At 34.0% G+C, this 15,842-nt stretch overlaps 1 protein-coding gene and 1 long non-coding RNA gene across 2 annotated transcripts; both read right to left on the minus strand.

Moving 5' to 3' along the window:
• Positions 1 to 1,653: 1,653 nt before the first annotated feature.
• LOC122270908 (uncharacterized) lies at positions 1,654 to 3,736 on the minus strand. Its single transcript, XM_043050192.2, has 5 exons — positions 3,638 to 3,736; positions 3,229 to 3,555; positions 2,887 to 3,150; positions 2,570 to 2,808; positions 1,654 to 1,933 (listed from the first exon to the last, which is right to left on the minus strand). The coding sequence occupies exons 1-5, from the start codon at positions 3,734 to 3,736 to the stop codon at positions 1,654 to 1,656; spliced, it is 1,209 nt and encodes a 402-aa protein (XP_042906126.2).
• A 2,908-nt stretch (positions 3,737 to 6,644) lies between these two features.
• Positions 6,645 to 14,692, minus strand: LOC139424878 (uncharacterized). The gene is made up of 2 exons (XR_011635998.1): positions 7,907 to 14,692; positions 6,645 to 6,725 (listed from the first exon to the last, which is right to left on the minus strand). It is a non-coding gene; the product is annotated as an uncharacterized lncRNA (long non-coding RNA).
• Between the last annotated feature and the right edge of the window lie 1,150 nt (positions 14,693 to 15,842).

Consider the following 15,842-nt stretch of genomic DNA (forward strand, 5'->3'; position numbering starts at 1 on the left):
ATTGATGACCCAAAATGACATTAAAATTTTTAGAAATAGTAGTAGGTGAAATCAAAAATTGTAAATTACATTTAATTTTCCCTATAATGATTTTAAGTTTAACTTGTTTCGAAATTTTAATAGTATTACTTAAAGTTTTAAGTTCAGTACAGCATGGAAAAGTCTTAACCTCTTTCGGTAAAAGAGATTCCTCTATTATATTTACAGAAGCACCTGAATCACATAAAGCCAAAGCATGTTGTCCGAGGACCTCAATTTTAATTTTAGGTAAAATACTAAATTCAGACAAGAAAATTTGTGCCTTTTGGGGTGTTTTCACCTGAGTCTGCACAACAGGACAGGCCCCCCCTACTAGTTTAAAGCAGCTGGTTGAGGATCATCAATTCTAACCCGACAGAATTTTCTAATGTGGCCCATTCTTCCACAGCGGAAACATTTTATGTTTCTCCTAGAGGTAGAGCTTCTATTTGCATCAGATTCTAATTTGCTAACTTTAGCAGTTAGCTGCTCAACCTGATCAGCAAGCTTAGTACAAATTGCAACTAGCTCATTTGTAGGAGTAGCAGGAGCCGGAGTGGCCTCAGCCCTGTATACCTCAGTTAAAGGGGCTGCAAATGGGTTGTGCACATTTTTTATAGCCAAAAAGGCTTGTTCCTCAATCCTGGCAGCTGACTTAACCTCCTCTAAAGTTAGGGGATTTTTTGAAAGGACCCCTCTTAAAATTTGGGGATGAAGATTTGTTTTTAACATATTAATCAGCATTTTTTCCTGTTGGATTTTTGCCATAGCAGGGTCACATCCTAAATCTAATTTTTTAACTTTCTCAAATGCCTGGGCAATAAATCTGTCAACAGGAGTATTAATATCATGTTTAAATGCCATAAAGTCAAACAATGCTTGAGAGGGAGAGATTTTCTCCCCAAAAGCTTTCAAAAGAGCTGTTTTTAAATCTTTATATGATTTAACCGATTCTCTAATTTCCTCACTGAGCTCTCTGGCTTCATCGAATAATCGATCTCTTAATGCAAACAATTTGTCACTTTCTGACCAGTTGAACTGAACTGCATAATCCTCCAAACGTGCCAAAAATTCCTTAATTTTCATACCACTGTTCCCACCCCTAAAAATTGGCAATGACATAAGCGATGAAGCAGTTAAAGCCACTGGGATGATATTGGCAATTACGTTTGGAAGACCAGGCGAGTCAGTATTCTCATCAGTATTCATGATTCAAAACAATAATATAATACAATAGAAACAATATAAATACAATAAAATTAACCTGGTCACCCCTCACAAATTGAGTCACTTCTGATGACGGAAGTAGCTTATTTCTGCCCGCCTGAAATTACTTTTTTTTTAAAAATGTATTTTTTCTTTCATTTTCATGACAGCATTCATTCACTCACAAACATTTGTACTCTCATGCTTAATATTATTTTCTAAATAAAATTTGTATGATTAATTCAATAAATTTTTCTGTAATGGAAGTAGGAGACATCTGTTAGTTACAAGTAACTATCCAGAGTGCGGGACGAGAACCCTTCCCCAGTGGCACTCCGCGGTTATTAAAGTGGACGTCGCCACTGCTTTTTTTAAGTGGGTATAGCCTCCACTACTTTTTATCCAGTGGGTCGCCTCCACTGTCTTAAATCAATAATCGTATGGTAAGGTTGTGAAATCGTCACGGTTGATTACTCTCTTATCGTATACCATACGATATACTTTTGTCTCCGGAACGTTCACGATTTTCCTCTTCATCGGCAGTCGAGTGATTGAAGAGGGATTGTTGCAGTGTTGTCCAGAGTACGTACCAGGTGTTTGACTGACTCCAAATTTAGAATTTCCGAGTTTCTGGCATTTAGCGAGAAGCCCCTCACTTTGCAACATGTCTTTCCGGATCTTGTGGAATAAGCATAGTTCTTGGCTCCTCCTAAAGTAAAAATGATAAAGTTTTCAAAAGAATTTTTTTAGACAATAAAAGTGACATTTTAATAATACAGAATTTAAAAATGTTCAAAAGATTGTTTAAAAAAAGGGATAGTTGCCAGAAACAAAAGTAGTTATGACGTCACCATCCAATTCATCAGTGAACTCTCCTAAAAATTTCCAATTGCCGGATTCCATTTCTGGCGTAGATTATAGAATCGGTATCATGGTATAACAGGGCGGTTCCCAACTTTTCCATTTCCTCGTAAAGTTTTAAACGAGCCCAGGCAGTTGTAAAAGATGCAATGAAGATGTTGGTCGAAGCATCCTGTTCGATAAACTCGCTGCGGGACTCCCACTGTAAGGCGGCCGTATTATGAATGAAATAAATGTCTTTCACCTGAAAAATATATAAATCATTTTAAATAAAATAGGATAATTTTTTCATTAAAATAATTTATTTTAAATTGTGTCACCTTTTTTGTAGGGTCCGCGAACATCTTATTAAAATCCGGCAGATTGTTGACATAAGTGAGTCTTATTCAGATTCATACCCCATCTGAAAATAAAGATTATAAAATATTTCAATCTAAAATTACTACAGCACTGACTGGAAACAATATCGGGAAAAAATACTCACCTCCCCCAAAAATTATTCAAATATGCTTTCGACACCTGTCTTTCTCTGGGATTTTTTTGGGTTTGGTCGAGATCAATACCCTCTCTTTCCTTATATTCTCTGAGATATCGCTGTTTTTCCTCTTCGGTCACACATTCTCGTGGCCAATCACTGCTCTGCTGCTTAATTTTTAAGAAAAGATCTATGTAAGAGCTGAAAAGGTTCGTCGAGGAGTTCTGAAAATGGTGTACTTTATGCATCTATAATAAGAAAAAACATAATTAACAAAAACATACATTTATTTCGATCACCAAAACAGTCATTAAAACGATAATTACTTCGACTATTCGATATCCCTTTTTCACTGCCAACTTGACTTCTTCAGTTACCCATGTGCCCGTGATGGCTTTCTCTTCTTCGGTGTGAGTGCAAGCGACTTGTGATAGAGTATCCGCACACGTCCGGCATAGGGGGAACATCAATTTTTCGTTGGATCTGTATGGTAAAACAGGTAGGAAGAGACCACTAGGGGGCGACACTGTATCGAAGTCAGTCGTTATTACTTTGGAATGACCCGCTGGATATAAACAGTATTTGTTGAGCTGAAAAATTTAAAATAATTAAGACAGACACAATAAGTTTTCATAAAAAAAGTGAAAATTCTAAAAATGCATGCTTACCCATGGATATAACGAGGTGAAATCTACATACTTGGCTTCGCCCTCATAAAATAGTCGAACGGCATTTGTCCGACCGCCGAAAAAGGACTCTCTAGGGTTGAGTCTGTCCACCATTTTATGGCTTTTCAGAAACTTCTGTAGTTCGGGCATATCCTTCTTCAATTCTTGAAAATGATGCTCCCACATCTCTATGACTTGATAGCCTAAGCCCCTGAATTTTTCGGTGGTTTCCTGGGTGGCTGCCCTTAATTTTCCCATTGACATCTTTTTGAACGGATGTTGAGTATCCGCATCATAACAGGTCAAACAGCCATGGAAGAAGCAACCCTGTGAAAATATAAACAAAAACATGTTAAAGTTAGAAAACATTTTTAAACACTATTTCAAAAAACAATAAAATAATAATTACATGATATTGGTAGATGGTTTTGGTTTCCCGGCAAAGACCATCCACTGACATTCCTCCAATCTTGACTTCCCCCTTGTTTGACAAAGCATGCTCAATCATAATGCCTTGATCCTCTGCTACATAATCCAACCATCGTATGGAGTCAGGGCTGTAGATGGTTCTGTTGATATAACCATGCACTGGCACCATGGCAATGGTGTCTGGCTGAATAAGTTTGCTCCTGTAGACTGCCATACAGCAGGACCGTCACGCAGGATTGCCAAAAAAGGTTGCATCTCCTTTTTCCGCTCATGTTCATATCTTGTAAAAGGCGGCGCTGCAATTGTTCACCCAATCACATCTGTGAGATAATCCACTTTCAAGTTGGGGTGAAGGGAAGCATTTAGATGGAGTTATTGAGTATAGTAAAAATGAAAATCAATTAAAATAAAAAATTAAATTATTAAAATTAGAAACGCGGGGCTCAAAAGGAAAATAAATTGTGCCAATAACTAATTCACGGAAATATTACAACCTTTAGTAATAAATAAAAAAGACTAACTAACATAACATTCCATCCCGGTAGGCAGGAAGTTTGTGTATCAAAGTTCCATGTCAAACCTTCTGCGGCAAGTCTTACGTGCGATACACTATACTAGGAGTTACCAGAGTGTGCGTCAAGGTGACTCTTGGAGTGTGTGTCAGGATGTAACTTTCTATACTGGTCTGCTCTCCTCCGTGAAGCAACCTTTTCTTGGATATTCAGAGACTTCCTTCCCATATGCACTAATCTGACTGGTCATATGGAGCATTTCAGGCTTTACTCTGCTTTGCAATTGGCAGACTTTGGACTGAAAAATATTGGATTTCATGAGAATTATGGGATCGAGAAACATCAGATTACACTCAAGAATTGTCTCTACTTTTGAGTTAGATTTAAAATTTTGGTTAAAAAGACAGACCAGTAGCTGGCATACAATAAAATATAATAGAAATATTAAGTATACAAATAGTCTTATATCTGCATCCTGAAGAGAGAATATGCAAGCACCAAATTTTTTTTAAAAGGTCAGTCCATAAGTTTACTAGACTTCAGATAAAACTGTAATCTTGTTAATTGAAACATTAAGTACAATTAGAAGAATTTTATACTCTTAAATAAAAAAAAATTTGAATTCCTAACAATAAAAGAAAATGGTAAGGGAAATTGTTTCAAACCTGATATAAAAGTATCAAACATTATCATGTATGTCAAAATATATAAAACAATAGATATTTGCTCAATAATATACAAATACATGAAGAAAAAAATGGAAATACAAGTTTGAAATTTACTTATTTTTATTTATATATATAAAAAAAGCTAACCAAAATGACGAGACAAAACTTCCGAAATTCTTTCAAAAGCATCGACTTTTCTTCTCGCGATGTCGTTTCGCTCCTCAGCCTTCCACTTTTCAATGTCGTTCTTCTCTTGCATCATAGTTTTAATGTCCTCAAGAGCAGACGTTGTAGCCCTGTCCGGAGACATTAGCTTTTCCACTTTTTGACGCTTTCTCCGCCGAAACCCGCACTTTTGACTTGTGGCATCACTCTCTCTTTTTTAAGTTCCGTGTTGTAATCACCTGAAAGTTAGTGATGCCACTGGTAAAGGATATATCAGCCTCACCTTCCGAAAATTGAGGCGTGTTTGGTATGAGGAATTCAAAGGCCGAAATCGCTCATAGAGAGGAAGCCTATGTCGATGGCAGAGGTGTTTCCGCCTTCTTGTCATCAAGTTGAAACTGAAAGAAAAGGAATTTTTTTTTATTAAACACAGTTAAACTACCGTTTCACGATTTTTGGTAAACTATTTTTTAATGTAGGAGTTAAAATTTATTTACAAAATGTAGTTACTATTTAACTACTTTTAAGAGGCAAAGTTTACTAGAAGATTTTATTAACACTGTTTAAAAAAAAATTGAAAACTGAGAGAAAACATTTCAGAAAAATTAATTTCTAAAAATAAATTTACTAATGGGCAAGGGCAGCGTAAGAAACTATCTGATCTCGTTAACATGAGAAAATATATTACTGTAAGCCATTTTTATACAATTGTTTTTCTTTTAACTTTCAAGTTGTGGTAACAGAGTATGTTTAATTCAAGAAATATTAAGAAATCACACAACGATTGTAACAATGTGTCATAATCAGGAAGCCAGCAGAGCAGACAATATTATTTAATGAATGGAAAATGAAATAAAGTGTGCATTATCAATTTAATTATTCATTTAGATAGAAGAAAGACAAGTTATACATGTTCAAACCCACAACGTGTTCTCACAACGTTGGAGTCGATTGATTATTGATTTCTGACTTATTCAGTTCAGTTCTCACTGTATGTTGCCAGATGTGTGAAAGATATATGACACAATGCACATGGAGAATTGCAGAGTAAAATATGTTCCTCTTCATAAAATTAACATGCACTCCTTTTTTTGCATTTGAAAACAAGACTATGAAGTAGCTATGGCTTACAATGCCTAAGTTGAATAAGATTAAACACACTCGATCACATACATTAAAATTGCATCCTCTGCTTAACATTTGTAGTATAAATCACATAACATCTGTAAAAATCAGATAAGATTTTATTAGCATGGGATAATTTACATTAGAAAGTGCAGAAATCCTAATAAACGAACTTAATAAACTTATTAGCAGTTCACACAAATCTTTCCATGTACGAAGTCATTTTTATGTAGATAAGACATTTCTTGAAGTACCACTAAAGACTTCATACTATTTGAAAGTGCAGTTAATCATTTTTATATTATTATTTTCAATTTAAAACAGGAAATTAGGAAGAAAAAAAAACTGTGAATGCAATATATTAACATCAACAGTTTAAATTGCATGAAACTAAGGAAAATCAACTAATTACCTGAGGAAAGACTCTACTTTCACATACATTTTGAAGCCCATTTAATGCATCGCTCCCTATCAATGCCAGAACCCTTTCATCAAGAGCACTGAGGGGCTAGGGAGCTGGTCCTCCCCCTGTTCCTCTGCTATATGTTTGAAATTTTAGGTAGCGCCTTTTTGCGTCTGCTTTCAACTGAGTCCAACACTATATAAATAAAAATTTCATATTAGACACAAAAATTAAATTATATCCTATTCATAATAATGAGGACATTTAATTCTCCATTGAGACACTACATATATTACAAAGCAAATAAAATCTTTTAAAAATTTTGCCAGATTAAAATAAAATTTAAAATTTTTTGGGAACACAAAATCTCTATAAAAAGCTTCTTAGCAATAATTATAATTAAGTCTTAAATACTGTAATATTAATTAACTCTTAAAAACTAGTTTCAACTCTTTTGTCCCCCATATATATTGGCAAAATTTGTTTGAAAAACGGACTTTTTAAACAAATTTCTAAAATTACCAGCTAGCCTAATATTCAAATAAATCAAACTCAAAATTGTGATCACTTGAAAAGTACAGCTGCTTATACACATCTGTTGCTTGCATTGAATGATTAACTTTAGTCAAACAGAAAATGTAAACTGTCTTTAAGAGATGACCAATGAAAAACAAAATTATGAACGAGTGAGTCGGGTGCACAATCTGGATTTTATGTGGTACCGATTTAATAATACTGTTTGATACTAGTTAATTTTTGGTTGCACAGTCAAAAGGTGTATGCAAGAGTAAGAGAAAAAGCTATATAATATTTATGGCCTTATATGTGTGAATCAGCATTCTCAGCTTTAGTGTACTTAAAAAATAAGTATCGAAACATATTTGAACTGAAACCAAATTTGAAAATAAAATTATCATCATCTCCTAATTTGAAACTACTGTGATGACAAATATCATCCTTTAAACTAAGGTCAATATATGTGGAAATAAAGTTTACTTTATTTACTTAAGTTATAAATTAATACAATTGTAAATTTCTTAAATTACATTTTTTCTGTATATAACTATTCTGCATTTTTATTTCGCAAAAAGTAAAGAAATAGGTTTTACTTTTATAAGGGGGTTGCAAAACATTGTATCTAGCTGCAGTCCAAAACTTTTGGAAAAGTATGCAGTAACAATACTTCTAAACATAAGAAAAAAAATCATAATTTTATCAAATGCCGGCAAATTTTTATTCTCATTTTTTGTTTATTTTTAACTTAAGATTTCAATGCTATTTTGCGAAAATTTTCTTCATTTCTCAGAAACATTGAAAGGGAACAAATACTACCAACGATATCCATGAAAATAAATAGTATATACTACAAAAAGTACTTCTCTCCATTTCTCCACAGTTTTATGGCAGCTTCCGATAGCGTGCAGTTCCAACTGCAATGCCAGCCATATCCTTTCTTTATCCTTATTCACGAATTTCGTAGTGAGTTCACCTTTATAGAATGCTGGGTGTTGCTCCATAAAAGACACCAATTTTTCAATCTGATTTTGCGTAATCTTTTTACCCATGTTTGTGTAAATCAGTATTTCAAAACCTTGGCAAACAACGATATTAATTCTCGTGGCCAAGTTCAAAACACACGGTTGCTAAAACAATGTTGCCATATTGCGAAAATAAATATTGAATAAATTCAGCGATTGGTTAAATTCAAGCCACGGCCTTAGAACCAGAATCTTGGAATGTCTGATTCCAAGTGAGTGTTCATGGTACGATTTAGAGATGACATGGAATCAAACTTTCCCAACTTCTCGTTCCAAATCTTCGTTCCATTCCAAGTAGTTCATGGTAGGGCCCCAGGCGGGAATCTTCGTTCCATTGCCAGTAGTTCCTGGTAGGGCCCCTGACAAATAATTAGTGTTTTTCAATCTTAAGTTTTCCTCCTTCAATTTGAGGTTCTCTTTCAATTTTGCGATTTCTTGAGTAAGTGCGTAAATTTGAATATTGGCAGCAGCAAGAGACTGAGGCACAGTGGTGGTTAGTGAAGCATCAGAATCTGAAGGTGTTGCTGATATGTTTCTAAAATAAGAACATATAAACTGTATTGTAAACATGCCATAAATTCAGTAATATATAATAATAAAATAAATATATACTACAAAGCATAATTGTAATTCAGGTATAGATCAAATTCAATTCATTGTCGTGAAAGTTGAAGGTTATATGAACGAAGTAAAATTGTTTTGGAATAACAGACTGCCCTAATCTTAATTATTCCCTTATATTTAAGGTAAGCCAATTTCTTATTCAAAACCATTTTGAACCTAGGTGTAAATTAAGTTCAATTACAATTCCGAAGCAGTTTGTAGTCACTACTTTTAAAAAAGTAGCTGTAAACTACTGTTGTAATAGTGTAGTAAATAGTAAAATAATGTAGTTTTTACTCCTACTTTGAACAGATATACCTTGAACCAAAGTCATAATACGAAAATAACTAATAATTTTTTTTATCATTGTACAGAAATTATACAAGATATTTATCTATATGATGCTTTTAAATGCCAAAGACATATTTTGCAATGGCATATAACGTGATTTTTAGTAATTTGAATATCATCTCTTCTACAAAGCAAATCAAAATTCTTTCATATTATGCAATTAAAGAGACAATAAAATTTTAAGCTCATATTGAGTTGTAATTAATTTACCTTGCATTCCTAATCCATAAATTTTGCACCTTTGGATTAGCAGGTATTCGGAAATAGCGACACGTGTTTCTCTTGTTATAATGCATACAACCAGGGGAAATACAAACAAATGCTACATTCAACAAAATTTTTAAATCCATAATCATGAATAATGTTTAAAAAATTCACATAGATACATAATATCATCTAAATTAAATTTATTAAGGCTTTATTCCACGTATACAAAGAAGATTACAATTTTGTTTTTTTATCAAAAAGTCAATGTTCTATTAAATCATGAGCATTTAAATTCTTAGACAGATTTTATGAAATGGATAGGAAAATTCATATAATTACAAATAGCTTGGAAGCAAAAAATATTTGCTTTTTTCTCTTATGTATTTAAATCAATAATGCTTGATTAATTAATAAAGAGACCTTAGCACTGTACCGGTAATGCTGGGTACCAAAATACTAAATCAATAATTAATAGGTTTTAAATAAGAATATGGCCGATCTAAACTGTATGGATTTGCACTAAGCATTGTGCCGCAAAATACAACCCATTACCGAACAATAAAATCTAAAAGAAACAGGAACAAAAACAGAACATACCTGGAGTCGAGATGAGGTCACCAAGCAGAAATCATATCAATTACCTGTGAGAAAGTCACCAACGAGAAAGTCATTTTTAAAACAAAAGTTCTTTTTATTTTATTTCTTCTGAAGCAAGGACAGTATCCGATACATCGTCATGGTGGGGAAGTAGTGGAGCATGCTTGGCTATCCAAAAACGGGTATTCATTTCATACCGGAACGCTGGACTTAGTTTTGGGATACGGGGGATCAGCAAGTTATATGATTTTGATCAGCTTGAAGAGGCAAAAGGTCTATCAGAAAGGACTTACGCATCGGACTCAAACTCTGGGATCGCTGTCTCCAACAGCCAAAATTGCAGATAGCAAGAAGCCGAAAATCGCCGAGGTCGAAAAACAACATCCATTGTTGCGGTATTGGATTAAAAACTTTGCATATTTGAGTCTATTTGAATAGTAGTTAAATTTTGTACAAGTGATGCAGGACAGAACTATTTTACTGAGGGTACGGAGCTTTACAAAAAACTATATCAAATCATGGCAATCAATCTCCAAGACGAGCCGACCTGCCAACAAGCATGGCGCGTGTTATGACGCCATCTCGAAAAGAAAATACGGAAGGAAAAAATAAGTTAAACGAAGGGCTCCGCTTGGGAGACCGCAACTTTGTTGAAACGTTAAACTCGAAAGCGATAGGGCGCCGGGATATTTATACTAATCCTGCAATTATTTGTAGAAGTTGAAGTATTCTCTCAAATTATTAGTGAAAGTTGCATTATTCTCACAATCATTTAAATTAAAGTTACAGAACTTGTTAAAATTCCTAGAGATTACGGTCACGCATGCATCGAAAAATCGCGCTTTCACGTGCACATCTAAGGATAGCGACGACCTAAGGGAAGTAGATGTTTTCTGAGAATCGACGGGAGAATGGAATGTACGAGGGGAACTGAACAAATTACAAAATGGTTATTAGGGACGATGTATGATTACGATCAGGAATTAAGCTTGTGACTCGATGTCACAAGCACAGTCAACAAAATGACCTCAATAAAATTTAGTTACATTACAAAAAAATTAGAAAAAGGAAGGGAACACATATTTAACCCTTAAGAAAAAAATTAATGTTTAAAGCTGTAACAGTTTTCCTCACCATGTTTAACAAATATAATATATTTATTTATACATATCAACCTGTCAAAATGTAAACGAAACTTAAAGGCACAAGGCTTAGCAATCAGTATTAAATCGAAACATTTCTATTTATATTAACCAATTTTTTAAAACTCAGACCTCAGTAATTTAATAATATAAACTGTTTCTTACCAGAAAAATCCGTTTTCAACCAAATGAAATCTATTTTTTTTATAAAAACACTTTAAAAAAACAACGTATCACTTAAAAGCCTGTTAAGAAGCTGCGCACTAGCTATGTTTGTTTAGATACGGTCAGAAGAGGGGAGCGCCACCACTATTCTCGTCTATTCTGTTATGCAGTTTACCTTCCTTTTAACCTCTAATTATTTGAAATTAAATAGAAGCATTCTATTTTTGCACTCAATAACTTTTCTTCGTACCCAACTCATGAATGTATCTTATTGAAGGGCATTTTTATTATTTGCAGTGTGCTCTTGCAAATGTTCCTGAATGGCTATTATTTTCGGACGATTTGAAGTTTGAGTACTTTCAGACATCATCCTCTTTTTCGAAACGGGTTTTTTATGTTTTGCAAACTCATCGATTTCCAAAAGCATTTTTAATTCCCGAATTTGCATTTTAACACTTCCATTTTCTCATCTAATTCCTCAACTTTTTTTACCAATACTTTAGCATGCTTGCTATTCTCACATTCTATGAGTTGGTCTTTGTCAGTTGATTGCTCCCTCCCATTCAGTGTTGGCTTTTTTTGCTTGCAGTGGCTTAACACTGACATCAGCAACACGTTTTACACCCTGATTTCTGTGCACACTAATCACTCGGTTCTCCTCTCTGCAAAGATTTAGCCATTTTGGATCTGACCACCATTTTTAAAGAAACAGTGGTAGATTGCCGTTTCGGCATTCCACCTCTCCCTACAATGGGGCATCAAAACTGTGTGAATGAAATTCGAGACAAACCCGTCCCAGAAAACAACATTCCAAGCACGAAAAGCTCTTAAAAACATCCATCTAAAATACCATTACGAAATTTTTATCATGAATAATTTTTTAAAAATTTAAATTATTTTTCAATTAGATATACACTAGAAAAATCTTATTAGAGTATTCCACAATCATTTCAAGTCGTTTCTTTCATCTATGAAATTTTAAAAATAAAGTTTTAAAAAAAATCTATTCGAATATTTGGGAAGAATCTGCAATATCGTTAATTATTCGTGGGTTTTTAGCTAATGCTTTGGCTAGGAAGATAGAATTGCATGAATAATTAAGTGACACGAATTTAACTAAATATAAACTTTTTGACTATTACAGTATTTTTACTAAAATGAATGTGACAATTTTTGCTAAAATATGCGCCTTTCCGTCCCATATCATTTTCGTCTCGCCATTTTCGCATTGTTGCCGTTTCGGTTCCGTCTGGAAGAAGATTTTTCCCATCGATTTATTGCCTATTTTAAACCAGTTCGAAGATTGGGAAATAAATCGGAGATACATCGGAAAAACTCAATTATTTTCTTAAGTATGGTATGCTTTTGAATGACCTTGGTGGCAGGGTGACCAAATATAATCTACAATGGGCCATAATGTGACCTCTTTCTGTTGCAATAGTGACATAAAATTGATTGCTGTGAATTTTGATGATTATTTTCCAAATGGTTTACGTTCTCATGTATGGGTAGATATGAAACCTCTTTCTGCCGAGTTAGCAAAATTGGCAGGTAATTTCTTGTACCTTTAATGTTAAAGCTTGAATTTGGCCTTCCAGCCTCTTTAAAGTATCATTTTCTACCTTTTTTTGTGGTATGGGAGTTTAGCACCTGTACGGTAGCTTTTGCCATAGCCAACTTATTGGCTTTAGTTACTAAAGACTCAAAATCACTAGAATCCTCTAATATAAGGGACTCCTTCATTTCATTGGGTAGGCCATTGATCAGCTGGAGGGCTTTGATCTGATTTAATGCCTTATTATCATTTACTGAAGTAAATGTTTTTGCAACCAGGGACTCAATCCTATGTGCGAAACTTCGAATCGATTCACTTGGCAGCAAAAACATATTATTAAGTGATATCAGGTTAGTAGTAGGGTTTGCCTCGTTTTTGAAAAGATAATACAGGTATTTCAGATATTTACAAGTTAACTCAAAGTTTTCTTTATTAAATTTAGGATTATTGGCCACAAAATCTTCAGCAGCACCCTCTAATTTTCCTGTCAAGAAAAGTAAAGCAACCTCCTCCGACCAGCCGAACAATGTTTTCATCTGGCAAATCTGCTCTAGAAACCACGCAATAGATTCATCTCCAGAAAAGGCCTGAATGTTTGTTAAAATTTTTGGCGTCAGCCATTGCTTGGGCTCTAGTGCGCATTAAAATGAAATACAAACACAAAATACAATTAAATTCTCCTCATGGCTAAGTGATTCACAGGAAGCAATGTACAAATTTCTTATTCTTTATTTGTTACGTCAGCACTCAAAGTTCAAATATAATAAGAATTCATGACACCATTCATCAATTTATAATCCAACTTGTTGCTATGTGCTCCAGGGAGTAGATAGAAATTTAAATAAACATTATAAAGTTGATGAATCATAGTAAATTTTATGATGCATCAAATAATTAGAAAATAAAATTGCAGAATTTATAAATGGTGATATCCAAAAATCAACAGTCTTGGAGCACACAGGGGAAAAAATCAAGCACGCAGCCCTACATTCAATCAATCAATCAACCAAAAAAAAAAAAGAAGCTGCACACTCGAGATCTACGGGGAATACTGGTCTATCTCCAAAAGATAGCGTCCCCTCCTTAGCGGTTGCGAGAATCTCTAAAGATGAGCTAGGAGTCGAGCCCTAGAGATCCTGCAAGGGCAACGCGGAGGGCGCTCCTGTTGGAGACAGCCCAGTAGGTATTAAGAAAAGTAAACATTGTGGTGATCCCATGATCACACCACACTGCCCCACTGTCGAAATTTTTCAAAAAAAATGGGAGGTCATCCATGCTTTTTGATTGGCTTTGTAGTTTACGGGCAGTTTTTTATTATTTTTACAGTACCTCGGATTTTGAGATTTACCTAAGTAGGGGAATTTCGGGGGTTCTGCCTCACTTGCGAATCGGCTACTGCCTCACTTAAGGTCTATGACCTCTTGACTTCGCTCACTACCTTGAGCTACTGCCTCACTTGGGGGTTCTACCTCACTTAGTTCAATGACCTCACCACTTATCAGTTCTTTCGGGACAAAGATTTTTTTTATTATTTTTTTTAAAATTGTATTTTAACTTTTTAATACACATGGCTCCATCTAGTGTAAGAAGGGGAAACTAAAAGCTAAGAAAGTAAAAATATTGAATTCTTTTCGGTTTGTTGCTCCTACTAGCTTCTAGTGAATAAAATATATACCATTATTTATTTAAATAGGATATAAACATTTGAAAAATATTTATGTGTTTATAAATACAGATATTTAACTCAAGTTTCGAACTCTTGATCTCATGCTCTTGACATTAAAATACATTCCTACCATGCTGATTTAGCTAAGACGCTAACCAACATGCTAGGAATGTATTTAAAGCAACGGAAAATATAAAGTTTTACTCTTTTCTTTGAGGTGAGTAATTTTTAGTTTATATAATTGCTCATGCTGCCACCTAGTGTAAAAACTTCATCTTAAATTGTGGGAAATAGAAAATATTGAAAAATAATTTTTTTTTTTTACCCTGATACTCATGGAGACAACATTTTAAAGAAATGTAAAAATTATAAAGTCAATACAAACAAAAATATAAAACAAAAAACACTTTTATTTACATGATTTTTTAAGAATACAAACAGTTTTCACAAAAGCCCTCATTCACAGAAACAATCTTGAGGGAATAGAATAGTTGATGTTTCATTAGATAATTAGGTGGAGTAAAATTTTTTCTTTAGAAGACAATTATAAAATTTACTTATTATATCTGGTAGGAAAAAAAAATAGATGCAAGCCAAAAAATAAAATGAAATAGATTCTTCATTTATAGCAATGACAATAATGGAGGTTAAAGAGTTGTATATGGATGACATACATTCAGCAGTGTATATTTTTAATTGTGCCTTCGCTCTTATTACTTCAATTTGTAAAAATAGAAATAACAGCAAATAATTAAATATAATATTTAAAATGTAGTTGATGAAATTACTAAATAAAGAGACTTAGTGAAGGGATTGAGTGAACACTTAAATTACATAGTGTTAATTTTGAAAAGACCATGAGCCAATGTGTCGCATCCATTTTCCAAAATGTATCTTTTGTCGTCGAGAGGACAAAGAGCTAGTTTATTTACAGTTACAGAATAAAGCTGGTGATTTTTCGAGACGATGGATTTCATGCTTTCTCTTACTCGAGAATTCTCGAAAAGACATTTCTCATAACTACTGTGTTTCAATTTTTTCTCTCTAACATTTTTGACTACACCTTTAGCTGTTTTTTTTCTCGCCCTCCTCAGATGAAAAAGAGTACATTTTGGAGCGGAGTCCAACACACTCTCTCACTACAACACCGTGTAATTCGTCCTTCATTTTCCCGAGGACTTTTTTGTTTTTATCGCTGTACAAAAAATGATGTTTGGGGTAGTCTGACGTATCATATAAATCTAAATTTTCAAGCATGTCGAGGTANGTTGTGAAGGTATGGTTGTAAGTTTTTTACCGGTAAGAAAATGGGATGGTGTTAATGATTCTTCAGGATCATAATTTCCTTGTTCGTAAACTAACAGTCGACTATTTAATGCGGCTTCAACACCAACTAATGCTGTAGAAAGACCTTCTTCATCTAACAAGGTTCGACCTAGGGATTTTCGCAAACATCTTTTTGTTAGTCCGATCAAACGTTCCCACCAT

This window comes from Parasteatoda tepidariorum, unplaced genomic scaffold (genome assembly GCF_043381705.1).
Source record: "Parasteatoda tepidariorum isolate YZ-2023 unplaced genomic scaffold, CAS_Ptep_4.0 HiC_scaffold_518, whole genome shotgun sequence".
Lineage (NCBI taxonomy): Eukaryota > Metazoa > Arthropoda > Arachnida > Araneae > Theridiidae > Parasteatoda > Parasteatoda tepidariorum.